The 21,421-nt window shown below is 41.6% G+C and overlaps 1 protein-coding gene across 1 annotated transcript in view; it reads left to right on the top strand.

Moving 5' to 3' along the window:
• The first annotated feature begins 1,245 nt into the window (after positions 1 to 1,245).
• LOC139409961 (leucine rich repeat transmembrane neuronal 4 like 1) overlaps positions 1,246 to 21,421 on the top strand; it is a 67,411-nt gene continuing 47,235 nt past the window's right edge. The window contains exon 1 of the mRNA XM_071155374.1: positions 1,246 to 1,355. Within this exon, the coding sequence (XP_071011475.1) occupies positions 1,352 to 1,355 (4 nt within the window). The 5' untranslated portion in view covers positions 1,246 to 1,351. The remainder of the gene's footprint in view (positions 1,356 to 21,421) is intronic.

Here is a 21,421-nt window from a genome sequence, read left to right as displayed (position 1 = left end):
AAAAGTTGAAATCCTTTCAAAGCAAACCAGAGGGCAAAATTTGCATTTTTATTGCTAGATAGCCAGGCACACTCCAACACTCAGACATCATTTACAAACAAAGCATTTGTGTTTAGTGAGTCTGCCAGATCAGAGGCAGTAGGGATGACCAGGGATGTTATTGTGATAAGTGTGTGAATTGGACCATTTTCCTGTCAAAATGTAACAAGTACTTTTGGGTAAAGTAAATATACCCCCAAAAACGAATTAAGTAGTACTTTAAAGTCTTTTTACTGGAGTACTTTACACCACTGGGTAACCTGTAGGCATGTTCTCTGCTATCCACTTTATGTTTTAATTATTATTTTGAGTATAGGGGAGGTTCACTTGTTGTTGTTTTTTAAGTGTTTAGGGAGGGTCAGGTAAAAATATATTTTAATGAAGAGAGGGCCACCATTTTAATTTCATAGAGGTCCGATTTTCTCCCGGTATCCCTCATTATAAAGCCAGTTCCTTCCTGTGTACAGTAGCCCTCAGTATTCCTCAATGTTAGCACAACATTTGTGAATTTACCTTCCGAATCGAGTGCGTAGGCGATACAGGGTTAGCAGAATAGTGTTGTGGGAAGACGATCGAGGTAGAAAGAAAATGGGTGTATTAAACATCAATCTGAGCCCATAAACCAGTAGGGCAGTCATTTTACAGAGCCACCTGCAGACTAAACTGTTGTTTCCATTGCTGCAGCTCTGCCTGACACACACAAGCACACGCACTTACACACGCACGCATCACGGGCGCACGCTCGCATCAGACTGCACACTGTAATGACAGCCCGGATTCCTCTGGTCTCCCTCAGAATACGACGCTTCCTCTTGATGTTTGTGGCAAGACAGCTATGAGGGCATCTTGAAAGGGGGTCTTTCTTTTTGTAGCAACATGTAGAGTTTATTTAACTTTTCATCCTGCCTTTAGCGTTTTCGTTATTTGGTGTATTGCTGTTGTGGATAAAACCATAGCACAAAAATATGAGTTTTGTGCGTGGGGTATTTTTTCCTTACGACACAAATAGCCTACATTCATCCGTAACTTAAACGCAATTCTGAATATAACTACAAAAGTTAACTAATCGTGGATGTAGTCATGGGGGTAAACTTGAATTTGCGATATCTAAACCATTAACGTTTGGATGAATTGTTTAGCATGAGAGCAGGTGAGTCAGTCTTCGTGTTTGTCTAGTGAGGCGACGCGCGCATTGCCCACGGATAGAACGAAGCCAAGTGTTGGAGAACGGTGGAGAACGGCGCAGTGATCAGCGGTGATCTGTGCTGGGGATTACGCCTCCGAACACTGGGGAAAAGCCAGGCACGCCGATATGGGTGAGTAGAGACTACTTTTCATTTTGATAAATGAATAGCCAACTACACACAAAAAATGGTAGGTTGTTTGGTTGACCCAACTACTGGGTTGCAGGCGTTGGGTCACTTAGTTGGGTTGCTTTCTTTAAAAAGAGCACGGTTGGGTTGTTGATGTTGGGTTATGACACATCAGGTCAGATCAGAAAGCTGGCAGTGTAGTTTAGTAGGGGCGTGGCTTTCACATAGTTATTTTTAGCCACCCGTGAGAGTAAATGTAATTCCTGTTCATCAGTTTGTTGTATAGTTATCACACGTTAAGGTTGAATGTTGACATTTTTGTATCTTCAATGAGACTTACAGAAGTTTGAGTTCTCTTAAACCTCATTGTTGGGATACAACCTTATTATGCATTAAAGGTAGCGTACCTTATTATAATATGTCATAAATAATCATAATATTCTCAAGGAATATGGCAAATGCAACAACAACAAAAGTGAACAATTTACATGTGCAGTATCCAAACATATGATGATGAACAGGAATTACATTTACTCTCATGGGTGTCCAATAAGATCAAACTGAAAGCCACGCCCCTAATAAGCCATGCATCCTGGAAATAACCTAATGAGATCATTAAAAAAAGACCCAGCTGCTAGGTCCATCCAGCATGAATGTAACAAATATTGTTCTCTTTGGCACATGGCAAAATGTGTAGAATTGCAGGAAGTAAGGGGGGGGGGCTTGTTTGGACCTTGTGGGGGGCACCTCACCAAACTGCGCTATGCCACTGGGTAACAGCACACTGAGTGGTGTGAAATGACTATATCATTATCAACATTTGTAGCATAATGGACAAAATATTATGCACCTTATATACCACTGCTTTTAAGATATGAATGTGTTTCTCCTGGTTTTAATTGGAAGGCTATATGTGTGATGCACTTGTTTACAGATCATTGGCTGTTGCTAATAGATGAACTTAATGATGTATTTACTTATATTTACTTATGCATGGGTTATGCACTAGTGCATTATGAACAGTTGTTGAGAAATTCTCATTTTAGAAAACTGTAGGTTTTTCTAATCGCACCAATGTGCTGCTCTGCTCTGCCCTGCTCTGCATGAGGATTCCACTGGTGAGATGCTGGTATGGTCTCATTAAATTAAACTGAAAATTGAAAAGTTTTTTTGCCCTCTGCCCCCTATAGTCTTCCAATGTTGACCTAATCTGATGAGCTGTTCCTGCCAGTCTGCAGTGAGGCAGGACCCCGGCAGGTTAAACCCAATTACTGCTTCAAATATCGACTCCTTTAATCAGTGACTAGATATAGATTTCTCAACTGCTGCAGGCCACATCACTGACCACTCAGTTGAGGATAGCTCCTCAGTATGGATAACAATGGAGACGGAGTCAGACAGTGGCTTCAAGGCCCTGAATTCATACCAATACTATGGCTAGCTTCTCTGATGGGATATTTCATTCCTACTGATACCTGTTCGTCAAAATGTAAGCTCCGGTTATCTGACATTAAGGGCAGAACAATACCTGTCACCTCTGTCACTTTTGGAGATTCAGAGTGTGTCCTTTTCACCCAGTCCCATGACACTTGTTCCCGTTATCTAAATGTTATGCACGTGCTACACAAAAAAAACTTGTCACTGATATTCACACGTGAAACCTTTACTCTTCAGTTAACACACACACACACTCTCTCTGTCGCCATCATAAATACCACTCTCTCTCTCCGACAAACATACACACTGCTTCCAACTGTAATATGTTAGGCACCAAACAGAATGTAAGAAGCACCAGAAAGAGAGAGGATTTTGATATAGTTAGGCCTATGTGAATCCTACCTTTGAAACACATCTCATGAGTAGCAGACCCTTTTCCTTTCTTCCTGCGCCAATCAAATATGCCTAAGACCTACTGTCAAGTTACCAGGTTGTGAGCTAGCTAGGTAACATGACTGAACAACATTGTTTGTTATCAAAACAATAACAAACGGCGGGGATTAGTTCAAAACGGCCCTCTACATGTTTTGTGAAATTCCATCAAATGCGCACAAAGTCGCGCAGTAAGAAAAAAAGGTAGCTCTGGTAATGAGTCATGCTCTTTTTACCGTTTGATCTACAGACAAGCTGTTTTCTTTGATGTAAAGCTGCAAGCATGACTGTCATGAAGTGGTTTTTCCTCTCTGGCACTACCGGGTGAAAGTAAACTTGCAAAGCCTATCTGTCTGGCTGGTGCTCTTGGTTATTATACCAGGGAAATGATATGCAATCAGTGGTGTAAAGTACTTTAAGTAAAACGTTCTTTGGAATATCTGTACTTTACTATTTATATTTTGGCAACATTTAACAACAACAAATAAGGAGTTAATACTCTTTAACAATGGTGGCATTTGATTCGCCTCATGTGTCAGAGTTTTTTGGTAGAAAGGACAGTTGGACTGAAATCCAACAAATAATCCAACTAATTGATTTTATATACAGTTGAAGTTGGAAGTTTACATACACCTACATTTAAACTCAGTTTTTCACAATTCCTTACATTTAATCCAAGTAAAAATTCCCTGTCTTAAGTCAGTTAGGATCACCACTTTATATTAAAAATGTGAAATGTCAGAATAATAGTAGAGAGAATGATTTATTTCAGCTTTTCTTCCATCACATTCCCAGTGGGTCAGGGGTTACCATGCACTCAATTAGTATTTGGTAGTATTGCCTTTAAATTGATTAACTTGGGTCAAACGTTTTGGGTAGCCTTCCAAAAGCTTCCCACAATAAGTTGGGTGAATTTTGGCCCATTCCTCCTGACAGAGCTGGTGTAACTGAGTCAGGTTTGTAGGCCTCCTTGCTCGCACACGCTTTTTCAGTTCTGCCCACACTTTTTATGTAGGATTGAGGTCAGGGTTTTGTGATGGCCACTCCAATACCTTGACTTTTTTGTCCTTAAGCCATTTTGCCACAACTTTGGAAGTATGCTTGGGGTCATTGTCCATTTGGAAGACCCATTTGCGACCAAGCTTTAAATTCCTGACTGATGTCTTGGGATGTTGCTGCAGTATATCCACAAAATGTCCCTTGCTCATCATGCCATCTATTTTGTGAAGTGCACCAGTCCCTCCTGCAGCAAAGCACCCCCACAACATTATGCTGCCACCTACGTGCTTCACGGTTGGGATGGTGTTCTTCAGCTTGCAAGCATCCCCATTTTTACTCCAAACATAACAATGGTCATTATGGCCAAACAGTTCTATTGTTGTTTCATCAGACCAGAGGACAAAAGTACGATCTTTGTCCCAATGTGCAGTTGCAAACCGTAGTTTGACTTTTCTTTATGGCGGTTTTGGAGCAGTGGCTTCTTCCTTGCTGAGCAGCCTTTCAGGTTATGTCAATATGGGACTTGTTTTACTGTGGATATAGATACTATTGTACCTGTTTCCTCCAGCTTCTTCACAAGGTCCTTAGCTGTTGTTCTGGGATTGATTTGCACTTTTCACACCAAAGTACGTTAATGTCTAGGAGACAGAACGCGTCTCCTTCCTGAGGGGTATGACGGCTGCGTGGTCCCATGGTGTTTATACTTGCGTACTATTGCTTGTACTGATGAACGTGGTACCTTCAGGCGTTTAAAAACTGCCCCCAATGATGAACCAGACTTGTGGAGGCCTACTTTTTTTTCTGAGGTCATAGCTGATTTCTTTGGAATTTTCCATGATGTCAAGCAAAGAGGCACTGAGTTTGAAGGTTGTCCTTGAAATACATCCACAGGTACATCTCTAATTAACTCAAATGATGTCAATTAGCCTATCAGAAGCTTCTAAAGCCATGACATAATTTTCTGGAATTTTCCAAGCTGTTTAATGGCACAGTCAACTTAGTGTATGTAAACTTCTGACTTTACAGAATAATCTGTCTGTAAACAATTGTTGTGAAAATTACGTGTGTCATGAACAAAGTAGATGTCCTAACCAACTGGCCAAAACTATAGTTTGTTTATAAGAAATTTGTGGAGTGGTTGAAAAAACGAGTTCCAATGACTCCAACCTATGTGTATTTAAACTTCCGACTTCAACTGTAGCTAGTAGCACTGAAAAACGTTCATAAATGTGCTTGCTTTGCTTTGTATAAATTCTGAATGCTGCGTAGATATAGGATCATGAATCATAATGAGATAAATCAGTTCATGAGTTACAGTTGTTTTTGTTTAACCTTTATTTTACCCTTGAGATGAATAATATTTTTCAATTGAGACTATATAAAGCCCCTTCTTTTAAATTTAACTGTGATGGAACAAAGTAAAACAGTTTTACTACCTTCCACTTTAAATCCCATCCCTTACCTAATTAATGTCAGACTTTGAAATGCACAGATCCGTAGATTCAGGCACTGGCATGGTTTTGCCTCTCAAGGGCCTCTTTAGATTTTGTGGGGTGGGACATTAACATTTAAGAACAATTAGCATTTTATTGGTGGCTTTTAGATACAAATGATGACATATAGGTGATAGAGATCATTGGGGAGCTATAAGATGACATGGTCTAATCACCAGCTTTCTTTGATGTAGAATGGTTTGTCTGTGGCTGTGTCTGTCGGCTGCCATGCTAATTTATTTGTTGCTTGCTCATTGTGCTTGTTAATCGGCCAGACATGAGTGCTTGTAAGACAGAGTAGATCCATGCTAAATCCCCTTTGCCTTGCATGTTTACTAAAACAAGACATGCAAGAACTGCTCTCAGCTTCATCGAGACCTGGGATCACATCTGGCTTAATGTAGCCACTTAATCTCCTCCTGGATAAAGATATGTAAAGTTACTTTATTTTATGAAAATATGTAACACTTTTTGGTTGGGATTTCAAAGCAACAATGAAGAGGACTGTTTTCGGTTAGTTTAAATGGTTTAGGGTGGCAGGTTGCTTAGCGGTTAACAGTGTTGGGCCAGTAACTGAAAGATCACTCTTTTGAATCCCCGAGCTGGCTAGGTGAAAAATCTGTCGATGTGCCCTTGAGCAAGGCACTTAACCATAATTGCGCCTGTAAGTCGCTCTGTATAAGAGTGTCTACTAAAATGTAAACATGTATTCCTTATTATTTATATTTCAAAAGCGTGGTTGAAAAACGTCAATATGACTAACCAGGCTATCAAACAGAGTTACTTCCATGGTTAGGCCTTATTTACAGGCTGCACCAGAGACAGTCGCTGTCCAGTGGTGCTGAACATCAGAATTCTGTCAGTAGTTTCAATGGTGCTGAATCTCCTATCCCTGCTATTACAGCTTGTTTTCTGTGACAAAGATACCACACACTTAAAGCAAACAGGTATACAGTGCCTTCGCAAAGTCTTCAGACCCCTTGACTTTTTCCACATTTTGTTAGGTTACAGCCTTATTCTAAAATTGATTCAATATATTTTTTCCTTATCAATCTACACACAATACCTCATAGTGACAAAGCAATAGCAGGTTTTTAGATTTCTTTGCTAATTTATTATTATATATATTTTTAAATATCAAATTTACGTAAGTATTCAGACACTTTACTCAGTACTTTGTTCAAGCACCTTTAGCAGCGATTAGAGCCTTGAGCAGACTCAAGGCTCTAATGTTACAAGCTTGGCACACCTGTTTTTGGGGACCCTCTCCCAATCTTCTCTGCAGATCCTCTCAAGCTCTGTCAGGTTGGATGGGGAGTGCTGCTCCACATCTATTTTCAGGTCTCTCCAGAGATGTTGGATCGGGTTCAAGTCAGTCTGATTGGGCCACTCAAGGACATTCAGAGACTTGTCCCGAAGCCACTCCTGCGTTGTCTTGGTTGTGTGCTTAGGGTCGTTGTCCTGTTGGAAGGTGAACCTTCACCCAGTCCCTGCCACTGAAAAATATCCCTGCAGCATGATGCTGCCACCACCACGCTTCTCCATAGGTATGGTGCCACGTTTCCTCCAGATATGACGCTTGACATTCAGGCCAAAGAGTTCAATCTTCCTGACGGGCCGCCCCTAGGTGGTAATGGTAGGCAACAACACATCTGCCACGCTAATCCTCAACATTGGGGCCCCTCAGGGGTGCGTGCTTAGTCCCCTCCGGTACTCCCTGTTCACTCACGACTGCGTGGCCAAGTTTGACTCCAACACCATCATTAAGTTTGCTGACGACACAACAGTGGTAGGTAGACCTGATCATCGAAAACTATGAGACAGCCTATAGTGAGGAGATCAGAGATCTGACAGTGTTGTGCCCGGTCAACAACCTCTCCCTCAACCTGATCAAGACATAGGAGCTGATCATGGACTACAGGAAAAGGAGTGCCGAACACGCCCCCATTCACATCGTCAGGGCTGTTGTGGAGCGGGTCCAGAGTTTAAAGTTCCTTGGTGTCCACATCACCAACAAACTATCATGGTCCAAACACACCAAGACAGTCATGAAGAGGGCACGACAACACCTTTTCCCCCTCAGGAGACTGAAAAGATTTGGCCTGGGTCCCCAGATCCTGACCCCAGATCACGGTAAGGTCTGATACCAACAGGCTCAGAGACAGTTTCTATTTGAAAAGCCATCAGACAGCAGAACACTTGAACTGGACTGACCACCTGCTCTGATTCGTATACACGACTAATAAAACTTGAAACTTGAACTTTAAAAAAGTTGTTGGCTCAACTGCAAGTCTGTTCATCGATAATAAGCGATGAAATCCTAGAATTATCTACAATCCTTTAATCGGAAGATTATATTTGCTAATCAGCACTTAATGCCCATAATTGTGCAGTTTAATCTTGACATTATCTCTTAACGCTTGAGTTATCTACTCTGTATGAAATACTGGAAAATATTGCTTTCCCTATTTAAAATAAATCATTTAGAAAAATAGACCCAAAACTATACCGTTATATAATATGCACAGGAAAACACTAATCAGCACAGTTGAGACATAGGAAAAGACAAAGTAAAATGCATACTAGTCCCCCCCCCCAAAATGTTCTTGAAGAGAGCACATAAGACAGCTCTTGCTCTTCTCTTGAGCCTTCCCTGATATATTTTTTCTCAAATAATTTAATATGCTTTGTTAATCCATTCCCCAGCCTCCCACTATGATCCCAGGGATGTGTGTGGGTTGGTCTCTCTCCCTCAGTTCTGCATCAGAGACGTACCAAATCTACCTCATTCCAGCCATAGAGATGAACACAGAGTAATTGAGGTTAAGGATGTTTGTCCTCATTTCATTTAAGGCTCTAATTTATGTACTGTAATCCAGGATGAATTTCTCTCACAATTACTGTCTCTCTGATAACGATTAGCAGCAGCATCCTGTTGCCACCAGTAACCAGCTCCTTTATTGTACATCTATAGCTGTTGCTGTGCTATAGCTTTATCTACTCTACCTCTGCCTCCACTTCCACTGCCTTTGCTGCTACACTTCTGCTAGCTCTACCTATAAAATAAGCTTTTATCATAAATCAGTCGATTTTATACTGCGCCCTGCTTCCACTGTGAACTTTACAGCTCTCTCCCATTTCTAAATAAATGTGTGTAAAATAATGGGTTTTAAGTGTGTAAGGCGTACTTCATTTCAATATTGCAATTTCAGTGTGACCAATTAATCTGTGTTGCATGATGGCAGTCCTGCATCGGTAATATGTCACGAACTTCTATGGCTTGAAAGTCTTTTTAATTGTATGTGTCTTAAATCTGAGTGAACACACTCAATATTGCAGTATATCACGTATAGTGCTACTAAGCCAGAGCTTGGCTCAGCACTAATACATACAGGGCCTTCGGAAAGTATTCAGGCACCTTGACTTTTTCCAAATTTTGTTACGTTACAGCCTTATTCTAAAATGTATTAAATTGTTTTTTTCCCATCATCAATCTACACACAATACCCAATAATGACAAAGCAAAAACAGGTTTGTAGATGGGGAGTGTTGCTGCACAGCTATTTTCAGGTCTCTCCAGAGATGTTTGATCAGCTTCAAGTCTGGGCTCTGGCTGGGCCAATCCATTTCTGAAGCCACTCCTGCGTTGTCTTGGCTGTTTGCTTAGGGTCGTTGTCCTGTTGGAAGGTGAACCTTCGCCCCAGTTTGAGGTCCTGAGCGAACTGGAGCAGGTGTTCATCAAGGATCTTTCTGTACTTTGCTCCGTTCATCTTTCCCTCGATCCTGACTAGTCTCCCAGTCCCTGCCACTGAAAAACATCCCCACAGCATGATGCTGACACCACCATGCTTCACCGTAGCGATGGTGCCAGGTTTCCTTCAGATGTGACGATTGGCATTCAGTCCAAAGAGTTCAATCTTGGTTTCATCAGACCAGAGAATCTTGTTTCTTATGGTCTGAGAGTCTGTTGGCAAACTCCAAGCTGGCTGTCATGTGTCTTTTACTGAGTGGCTTCTGTCTGGTCACTCTACCATAAAGGCCTGATTGTTGGAGTGCTGCAGAGCAGTTTGTCCTTCTGGAAGGTTCTCCCATCTCCACAGAGGAACTCTAGAGCTCTGTCAGAGGGACCATCAGGTTCTTGGTCACCTCCCCGACCAAGGCCCTTCTCCACAGATTGCTCAGTTTGGCTGGGCGTCCAGCTCTAGGAAGAGTCTTAGTGTTTCCAAACTTCTTCCATTTAAGAATGATGGAGGCCACTTTGTTCTCGTGGTCCTTCAATGTTGTAGACATTTTTTGGTACCCTTCCCCAGATCTGTGACTCGACACAATCCTGTCTCGGAGCTCTAAGGACAATTCCTTTGACCTCATGGCTTGGTAATTTGCTCTGACATGCACGGTCAACTGTGGGACCTTATATAGACAGGTGTGTGCCTTTCCTGGATCATGTCCAAACAATTGAATTTACCGCAGGTGGACTCCAATCAAGAAATGTATAGAAACATCTCAAGGATGATCAATGGAAATAGGATGCACCTGAGCTCAATTTTTAGTCTCATAGCAAAGGGCCTGAATACCTATGTAAATGAGCAATTTCATATTTTTTGCACATGTATAATAATTAAATAATTAAAAAACTGTATGCTGAGGAAAATGTTTTATTTAATACGTTTTAGAATAAGGCTGTAACATAACAAAATGTGGAAAAGTCAAGGGGTCTGAATACTTTCCGAAGGCAATGTACTATAAGCTCTCTGCTCCTGTGTCCACGGAGACACTATCAATGTTGAAAGAATAAGTCTAGACTATGGATTCTCTTGCATCTATTCCTTATCCACTTGTTGAGTTAGCAAATGTACTATAAAGGATGTGTTTGATCTTGGTGTTTTACCTTTACAAGGAGAGGTTAATTCCTCCATTTTGTTTGTCTTTGAAGCCCCTAACTCCCATGTCCCTTGGTAACCCCACCTCTAGTAATTACCTACTATAGAGGAGAGCATGTTTCCATGTAGGCAGAAGCTCAGGGTAGAATACCAAAGATGACGTTGAAGTGTTTTAATGAGCTCAGACATACAATTTGAGTATCTTATTCTTAATTTCAAAGACACATTAGAATAGAACATCTTGAGCCATGTTATCTTGATATTGCACTACTAGCAATGGGGAAAGAAAATATAATGTCCTTATGGATTTCCCCATTGCTAGTAGTGCAATATCCTTATGGATTTCTACTTATTAAGGAAACCTATTACTGAGAGTGATTGAATAGGGAGGGCCCTATGTATTTTGCACATTCCATAGCATACCGTACCTGACCCATGCTCTATGCTGAGGGCTTAGGCTATATGTCATATTTTTTGGTTCTCTGAAGTGCTTCACGGTGCAGCTCTCCTGGGGCTGGCCACTCGGCTCACATGGGCACTCTGGGTAATAGCCTTTGCGTCAGCCCACCACAAGAGCACTGTGCATTCAAATGAAATATCAACTTGTCGCTCCGCCAAGGAAGACGACAGCTGACTCTGCCATGGCTGCCAGAATCCAACCCAGTCTTATGAAAGGGCCAGCCTCTTAGACGATTTTAAATGAGTTGCTTTTAAATGAACTAACCTTGGAGGAGCTCGATGCCATCAATGTATTTTAGCAACAGAGAGAAGCGGGTGGAATTTGGATAGATTTTTATCTGCAGTGCAACCCTGAGGTGGTAGCTATGCTTACACCAGAACCTTGTTTCATGCCTTCGACTTTGTAAAGAAGGTTCTGTGGAATATACTACCATTATGCAACGACCTTGAAGTAGAACATTGTTGTTAAAAATGACATTAGAATAAGTTGAGCTGTCAGTGTTCATCATTTTATGATATTTTCCTCTCAATGATGTTTGTAGCAGAATTAGAGCATTGGGAGGCACATGCTCAATTTGTTCATTCTGAAATCAGATTGAAAAGTAACTTTAGTCTATAATTGTAGCGTTACAACATTGGATAGAGAGGGTACCAGATAAAACCTTAGGCTGGGGGTATTTTATGTAATGCTAATGTTAGCTAAGCATTGTAATGAATCTCAAATAAGTTTGTGTGTGTGTGCTCTAGTGTTTGTGTGCTCCTGTGTGTCTGTGTGTGTGCTCGTGTGTGTCTAAGTAATTCTAGTCCTTTGTCATTGCACCTCTCATGTTCTTTTTTAATTCCCCTTGGTATGCCTACAGAGGCAGGCAATGGCATAGCAATTTGTTTACTCTATTTATCTCACAGGCTTGTTGATTCATCTCTGTTTAAGTGATTTCTAGAGAGTATTGGCACCTCGTTGGGAAGGGGGACTCCTGGCAGGCCCTATATTATGTCAGATCTATGTGAGGGAGAAAATCCGGTTACGTCTGAACAGTACGCCATGTTTAATGACCAGTAATGGCCACGTCTCTGCCTGGCACTCTTTAAAAGCCCCCGAAGGAGCACAATAAAGACACTTCCACTGGGTGTTATCGCTCCGTGTCCGTTCGGAGATCTATGTTGAGCCGATGTGTGCTAATTAGCGTAGCCGTCTTGCGAAGTCATCAATGAGCCCGAAGCACGAGAGACTGGTCCGACCCCAGATAATGTTACACCTGGAGATTTTAGCTCGTGGTTTAAATATGTCCAGATGTGTCTCTCTATTGATTTCCCCCCTTATAGCATAGGTCTTTATTGAGAGGCACGTGTGCTAATGCAAGCCACCAAATCATCTGTAAGTTATTTCATTTAAGAGAGGGTTCTCTGTAGGCTCATTGAGGGATGTGCTAACTGTTCCAGTGGGATTACCATTTAGGTAAAAGTGATGAGTCTGTAAATTGCAATGGATGCTTGGCCGGCTCTGTCGGTGTACTCTTAATAAAGGTGAGGGCGCTGGCCTTGCATACTGTATCACTTTGAGGACCTCTGAGCTTAATTTACACACAATAGCTTGAATCATAATTTCCTAAACTGGAAATATTGCAGGCTGGATGATTTTTTTCTCACAGAGGTGTTTTTTTCTACTAAGCTAGAGACTTATGGGAATTCTCTCCTGTAATGGGTTTAATTTTGGTAACTCATCTTTGAAAGCCAGCCTCAAAATATCAGGGTGATTCTGGGCCCAAAGGGGTCACTGATCAATTACAGCTTCAAAATGGATGCTGATCATTTTCTGACCATACTTGTTATGAGTGTGACGTTTAAACTTTTACATGGATTTGTGATCGTTAACGTTTACAAAAAATCCCAAAACATTTTTTCACAGAATTGAAATCACAGTGCAGTTATCACAAAACTGCCACTAACAGGTCTTAATCATCATCATAAAGGCAAAACATTTTTTTTACAAATACCTAATGCAAAAATACTATAGGCCTAGTAGGAGGAGTAATGAATCTTTCAAATGATCAATTATTCATCATCATTAACAGTTGGAAAAATGGCAGAGAGTAAGACAGGGAAGTCACAGCAGTGAAATCCTCTATGGCAATACTTTGAGAAGTTAAATGAGAAAGTGATGAAATGAGTTGGAATTGAGCTAGTGTGGCAGCAGGCTACAGGTGCAACGTTGAAAGGGAGGCAACGTGAGACCCAAATTGTTGCTGGCAGCAGTGTGATAAGGGACAGAGTGAGAAAATCACAGTGCTGATTGCAGTTGATATGCAGCCATTGTCAATGGTAGAGGATGTCAGCTTCAATACCCTAATGGTATATAGACTCCAAGATGCCATGTAAAAACAACGTGATGGCCTGGATGGAGAAATTGTACAATGATTGCTCTGCAAACACCATACGAGCTCTCAAACACCATACGAGCTCTCAAACACCATACGAGCTCTCAAACACCATACGAGCTCTCAAACACCATACGAGCTCTCAAACACCATACGAGCTCTCAAACACCATACGTGGCATTAACAACAGATGGTTGGACGTCTATAAACACGTCGTCATACATCACTGCAACAAGCCATAACCTTGATGAGAAGTGGGACTGAAGTCCCATGTACTGACAACTGATAACGTGGAGGAGAGGCACACAACAGAGAACCAAAAGACGGCATTAATTATATTGTTGCTGATTAGGTGGAGTGCAGCAGTAAGGTGAGTGCCGTCTGGTAGGTAGCCTGGACTGCGGTAGATTTGAACTGCATCACCCTTAGCAGTCATACGCAGGACTATATCTGAATTGTGAATTCACATCATTTTATGATGGTAGTTGAAATGGTAAGGCATTTTTTGTTTTTACATTTGTCACAACCCTAATACTTGTTTGTCAGAGTTTAAACATGTTTTACATGGATGAATGGCAACTGAAATCCAGAAGCAAAGGACTGTGAGATGAAAGATACAACAAGGCCAGAGTTTTTTTTCTAGATCAAAAAGGGATTAGTTAGTGGGTGTGGCAATGGGCATGGTCAGCCCGTCGGCGAGGCAGGATTTGAGAGAGAATTTTTGAGATCCCCATTTTGGCGGTGTAGACAATGTTGTTGTTTTTTTTATTGTAGACCATGTTATTTTTTTATTTTTGCCAATTTTCAGAAATGTTCTACATTTCTCCATGGATCTGAGATACATTTTTGACGTTTTAAAACTAATTTCCTGTAATTCTACACATTTTGCCATCGAGCTGAGAGAAAATGTTGCAGTTTTAGTCAAGCTAATTTCCTGCGATTCTATCCCTTTTGCCATGGCAAATGCTCTGTTATTTTGCTCAAACGTAATAACATACTTCTAAATTTGTAATTATCTCTAACTGTCTAGTTTTTATTTTAGTGATTGTTAGTTCTCAAAGATGATATATATTTTTTTATATTTAGGTCCTGTAGTCGTTTAAGTTTACACAAAGTTTTTCCGTCCCGAAAATGTATTTCTAAAGTATGTATACACTGAACAAAAATAGAAATGCAACATGTAAAGTGCAGATTCTATTTTCATGAGCTGACATGAAAATGTTGTGCACAAATTTCTATACATCCCTGTTAGTGAGCATTTCTCCTTTGCCAAGGTAATCCATTTGACCAGTGGCAAATCAAGAAACTGATTAAACAACATGATCATTACACAGGTGCACCTTGTGCTGGGGACAAGAAAAGGTCACTCTAAAATGTGAAGTTTTGTCACACCACACAATGCCAGAGATGCCTCAAGTTGTGAGGGAGCATGCAAGTGTCATGCTAACTGTGTGAATGTCCACCAGAGCTGTTGCCAGACAATTTAATGTTAATTTCTCTACCATAAGCCGCCTCCAACGTCATTTTAGAGAATTTGGCAGTACGTCCAACCGGCCTCACAACCGCAGACCACGAGTACCCACGCCAGCCCAGGACCTTCAGATCTGGCTCCTTCAACTGCGGCATCGTCTGAGACCAGCCACCCGGATAAAACTGTGGGTTTGCACAACCAAAGAATTTCTGCACAAACTGTCAGAAACCTTCTCAGGGAAGCTCATCCTCACTAGGGTCTTGACTTGACTGCAATATGGCATTGTGACCGACTTCAGTGGGCAAAGGCTCAACTTCGAAGGTCACTGGCACGCTGGAGAAGTGTGTTCCTCATGGATGAATCCCAGGTTCAACAGACAGACAGCGTGTATGGCGTTCTGTGGGCGAGCGGTTTGCTGATATCAACGTTGTCAACAGAGTGCAACATGGTGGCAGTGGGGTTATGGTATGGGCAGGCATAAGCCACAGACAACAAACACAATTGTATTTTACCAATGGCAATTTGAATGAACAGAAATACCATGACGAGATACTCAGGCCCGTTGTTGTGCCATTCATCCGCCACCATCACCTCATGTTTCAGCATGATAATGCACAGCCCCATGCCGCAAGGATATGTACAGTCGTGGCCAAAAGTGACACAAATATTAATTTCCACAACATTTGCTGCTTCAGTGTCTTTCGAAATTTTGTCAGATGTTACTATGGAATACTGAAGTATAATTACAAGCATTTCACAAGTGTCAAAGGCTTTTATTGACAATTACATGAAGTTGATGCAAAGAGTCAATATTTGCAGTGTTAACCCTTCTTTTTCAAGACCTCTGCAATCCACCCTGGCATGATGTCAATTAACTTCTGGGCCACATCCTGATTGATGGCAAACCATTCTTGCATAATCAATGCTTGAAGTTTGTCAGAATTTGTGGGTTTTTGGTTGTCCACCCGCCTCTTGAGGATTGACCACGAGTTTCCTGGCCATGGACCCAAAATATTGATGTTTTGTTCCCCGAGCCACTTAGTTATCACTTTTGCCTTACGGCAAGGTGCTCCATGATGCTGGAAAAGTCATTGTTCATCACCAAACTGTTCCTGGATGGTTTGGAGAAGTTGCTCTAGGAGGATGTATTGGTACCATTCTTTATTCATGGCTGTGTTCTTAGGCAAAATTGTTAGTGAGCCCACTCCTTTGGCTGAGAAGCAACCCCACACATGAATGATCTCAGGATGCTTTACTGTTGGCATGACACAGGACTGATGGTAGCGCTCACCTTGTCTTCTCCGGTGTAGTATCCTTAATGGCTTCTTAGAGTTATGAGACTTAAGTATGGTTTAGTATTTCATTGTAACTTAGAATTACATTCTCCAATGCACGTTAAATTCGTGGCAAAAAAAATCCAGCGCAGTTCTCCATAGTTATCCTCATCGCCAAATATGTAGTATCCTCAAAGGCTTATGGGACTCATGACTCATGAGACTTAAGTACGGTTTAGTATTTCATTGTAACTTAGAATTACATTCTCCAATGCACCTGGCTTAAGCTACCTGAAGCGTTCTTAATCATAGTTATATAGGCAGACATAGGAAATAACTATGGTTAGCGGGAAGCAAACCCCCGTCTTGAGTCAATACTGCCATCTATTAGTTAACATAAATATACCAGGTAACTACATCCGGACAAGCTTTTTTCTGGATGCCCCAAACAATCGGAAAGGGGATTCATCAGAGAAAAGGACTTTACCCCAGTCCTCAGCAGTCCAATCCCTGTACCTTTTGCAGAATATCAGTCTGTCCCTGATGTTTTTCCTGGAGAGAAGTGGCTTCTTTGCTGCCCTTCTTGACACCAGGCCATCCTCCAAAGTCTTCTCCTCACTGTGCGTGCAGATGCACTCACACCTGCCTGTTGCCATTCCTGAGCAGGCTTTGTACTGGTGGTGCCCCGATCCCGCAGCTGAATCAACTTTAGGAGACGGTCCTGGAGCTTGCTGGACTTTCTTGGGCGCCCTGAAGCCTTCTTCACAACAATTGAACCGCTCTCCTTGAAGTTCTTGATGATCTGATAAATGGTTGAGGGACTTTCAATTGATATATGAAAATTGCCATCATACAAACTGAGGCAGCAGGCTTTGTGAAAATTAATACTTGTGTCATTCCCAAAACCTTTGGCCACGACTGTACATAATTCCTGGAAGCTGAAAATGTCCCAGTTCTTCCATGGCCTGCATACTCGCCAGACGTCACCCATTGAGCATGTTTGGGATGCTCTGGATCGACGTGTACGACAGCGTGTTCCAGTTCCCGCCATTATCCAGCAACTTCGCACAGCCATTGAAGAAGAGTGGGACAATATTCCACAGGCCACAATCAACAGCCTGATCAACTCTATGTGAAAGAGATGTGTCCCTCTGCATGAGGTGAATATCTGTTTTCCCAGTTATGTGAAATTCATAGATTAGGAGCTAATGAGTTTATTTCAATTTACTGATTTCCTGTAACTCAGTAAAAAAATTCAATTGTTGTGTATTGAATTTATATTTTTTGTAAAGTGTGTATATAAACTCTGTTGCCAGTTTATTAGGTATTAGTAACATCTAGTACCAGGTCAGATCCCCCTTTGCGTCCAGAACAGCCTGAATTCTCCAGGGCATGGAAACATTGCTCAATTGGTATCAAGGGAAATATTCCCCACACCATTACACCACCACCAGCAGCCTGTACCATTGACACCAGGCAGGATTGGGCCATGGACTCATGCTGCTTATGCCAAATCCTGACTCTGCCATCAGCATGACACAACAGGAACTGGGATTCGTCAGACCTGGTGATGTTTTTCCACTCCTCATTTGTCCAGTGTTGGTGAACACGTGCCCGCTGAAGCTGCTGCTTCTTGTTTTTAACTGATAGGAATGGAACCCAGTGTGGTCGTCCGCTGCAATAGCCCATCCGTGACAAATACCAACGAGTTGTGCGTTCAGAGATGCCGTTCTGCACGCTTCTCAGACCACTGTTGTAGAGGTCGACCGATTATGATTTTTCAACACAGATACCGATTATTGGAGGACCAAAAAAAAGCTGATACCGATTAATGGGCCAATTTTTATATATATATATTTGTAATGATGACAATTATAACAATACTGAATGAACACTTTTATTTTAACTTAATATAATACATCAATCAAATCAATTTAGTCTCAAATAAATAATGAAACATGTTCAATTTGGTTTAAATAATGCAAAAACAAAGTGTTGGAGAAGAAAGTTGTCACGCCCTGGTCTTAGTATTTTGTGTTTTCTTTATTATTTTGATCAGGCCAGGGTGTGACATGGGTTATTTTATGTGGTGTGTTTTGTCTAGGGGTTTGTTGTAGGTTATGGGATAGTGGTTAGTGGGGTTGTCTAGAATAGTCTATGGCTGCCTGGAGTGGTTCTCAATCAGAGGCAGGTGTTTATCATTGTCTCTGATTGGGAAGCATATTTAGGCAGCCATATTCTTTGAGTGTTTCTGGGGTGATTGTTCCTGTCTCTGTTTGCACCAGATAGGCTGTTTATGTTTTTTCACAGTTATTGTTTTTGTATACTGTTCGTGTTTTCATCTTTATTAAAGATGTATACAAATAACCACGCTGCATTTTGGTCCTCCTCTCCTTCGACGACAGAAAACTGTAACAAAAGTAAAAGTGCAATATTTGCCATGTAAAAAAGTTCCTTGCTCAGAACATGAGAGCATATGAAAGCTGGTAGTTCCTTTTAACATGAGTCTTCAATATTCCCAGGTAAGAAGTTTTAGGTTGTAGTTATTCTAGGAATTATAGGACTGTTTCTCTCTATACCATTTGTATTTCATATACCTTTGATTATGGGATGTTCTTATAGGCACTATAGTATTGCCAGCCTAATCTCGGGAGTTGGCAGGCTTGAAGTCATAAACTTGCTTGAAGCACATGCTTGGAGCACAGCGAAGCGCTGCTGGCAAATGCAGGAGTGCTGTTTGAATGAATGCTTACGAGCCTGCTGCTGCCTACCACCGCTCAGTCAGACTGCTCTATCAAATCATAGACTTAATTATAAAATAATAACACACAGAAATACGAGCCTTGGGTCATTAATATGGTCAAACCTGGAAACTATAATTTCGAATACAAAAAGTTTATTCTTTCAGTAAAATACGGAACTGTTCCGTATTTTATCTAACGGGTGGCATCCCTAAGTCTAAATACTGCTGTTACATTTCACAACCTTCAATGTAATGTCATAATTATGTACAATTCTGGCAAATTAATTAGTCTTTGTTAGGAAAAAATGGTCTTCAGACAGTTCGCAACGAGCCATGCAGCCCAAACTACTGCATATACCCTGACTCTGCTTGCACTGAACGCAAGAGAAGTGACACAATTTCCCTAGTTAAAATAAATGCATGTTAGCAGGCAATATTAACTAAATATGCAGGTTTAAAAATATATACTTGTGTATTGATTTTAAGAAAGGCTTTGATGTTTATGGTTAGGTACACATTAGTTCAACGACAGTGCTTTTTTTCGCGAATGCGCTTGTTAAATCATCACCCGTTTGGCGAAGTAGGTTGTGATTTGATGATAAATGAACAGGCACCGCATTGATTATAGGCAACGCAGGACAAGCTAGATAAACTAGTAATATTATCAACCATGTGTAGTTAACTAGTGATTGTGTTAAAATTGTTTTTTATAAGATAAGTTTAATGCTAGCTAGCAACTTACCTTGGCTCCTTGCTGCACTCGAGTAACAGGTAGTCAGCCTGCCACCCAGTCTCCTCATGGGGTGCAATATAATCGGTGTCCAAAAATGCCGATTACCGATTGTTATGAAAGCTTGAAATCGTCCCTAATTAATCGGCCATTCCGATTAATCGGTCGACCTCTACACTGTTGTACTGCACCATTATTTTCCTGTTTGTGGCCCGCCTGTTAGCTAGCATGATTCTTGCCTTTCTCCTTTGACCTCTCATCAACGAGCTGTTTTCCTCCACAAGACTGCCGCTGACTGGATGTTTTTTGTTTGCCTTACCATTCTCTGTGAACCCTACACCCAGTCGTATGTGAAAGGCCCAGGAGGCCGAAAGTTTCGGAGATACTGGAACCGGCGCGCTAGGCCCCAACGATCATACCACACTCAAAGTCGCATAGGTCACTCATTTTGCCAATTCTAATGTTCACTCGAACAGTAACTGAATGCCTTGATCAAATCAAATGTATTTATATAGCCCTTCTTACATCAGCTGATATATCAAAGTGCTGTACAGTAACCCAGATTAAAACCCCAAACAGCAAGCAATGCAGGTGGAGAAGCACAGTGGCTAGGAAAAACTCCCAGGCCAAAAAACTTCCTAGGCCAAAACCTAGGAAGAAACCTAGAGAGGAACCAGGCTATGAGGGGTGGCCAGTCCTCTTCTGGCTGTGCCGGGTGGAGATTATAATAGAACATGGCCAAGATGTTCATAACTGACCAGCATGGTCAAATACTAATAATCACAGTAGTTATTGAGGGTGCAACAAGTCAGCACCTCAGGAGTAAATGTCAGTTGGCTTTTCATAGTTGATCATTGAGGGTATCTCTACCGCTCCTGCTGTCTCTAGAGAGTTGAAAACAGCAGGTCTGGGACAGGTAGCATGTCCAGGGAACAGGTCAGGGTTCCATAGCCGCAGGCAGAACAGTTGAAACTGGAGCAGCAGCACAGCCAGGTGGACTGGGGATAGCAAGGAGTCATCATGCCAGGTAGTCCTGAGGCATGGTCCTAGGGCTCAGGCCCTCAGAGAGAGAAAGAGAAAGAGAGAATTAGAGAGAGCATACTTAAATTCACACAGGACACCGGATAAGACAGGAGAAATACTCCAGATATAACAGACTGACACTAGCCCCCCGACACATGGACTACTGCAGCATAAATACTGGAGGCTGAGACAGGAGGGGTCAGGAGACACTGTGGCCCCATCCGATGATACCACCGGACAGGGCCAAACAGGAAGGATATAACCCCACCCACTTTGCCAAAGCACAGCCCCCACACCACTAGAGGGATATATTCAACCACCAACTTACCATTCTGAGACAAGGCCGAGTATAGCCCACGAAGATCTCCGCCACGGCACAATCCAAGGGATTGTAACAGCAGTATTTAGACTTAGGGATGCCACCCGTTAGATAAAATACGGAACAGTTCCGTATTTTACTGAAAGAATAAACTTTTTGTATTCAAATCGTTTGCTTCCAGAGATTTTCCGTTCACCTTCACACTCCTTGGCCAGACTACACTCAATCATATGACGTACTGAAGAGATGAGTCTTCAGTAAAGACTTAAAGGTTGAGACCGAGTCTGCGTCTCTCACATGGGTAGGCAGACCATTCCATAAAAATTGAGCTCTATAGGAGATTGTCCTGCCTCCAGCTGTTTTCTTAGAAATTCTAAGGACAATTTTATTTTTTAACTAGGCAAATCAGTTAAGAAGAAATTCTTATTTTCAAT

Source organism: Oncorhynchus clarkii, chromosome 5 (assembly GCF_045791955.1).
Source record: "Oncorhynchus clarkii lewisi isolate Uvic-CL-2024 chromosome 5, UVic_Ocla_1.0, whole genome shotgun sequence".
Classification (NCBI taxonomy): domain Eukaryota; kingdom Metazoa; phylum Chordata; class Actinopteri; order Salmoniformes; family Salmonidae; genus Oncorhynchus; species Oncorhynchus clarkii.
This window is presented reverse-complemented; position numbering and strand designations above follow the sequence as displayed.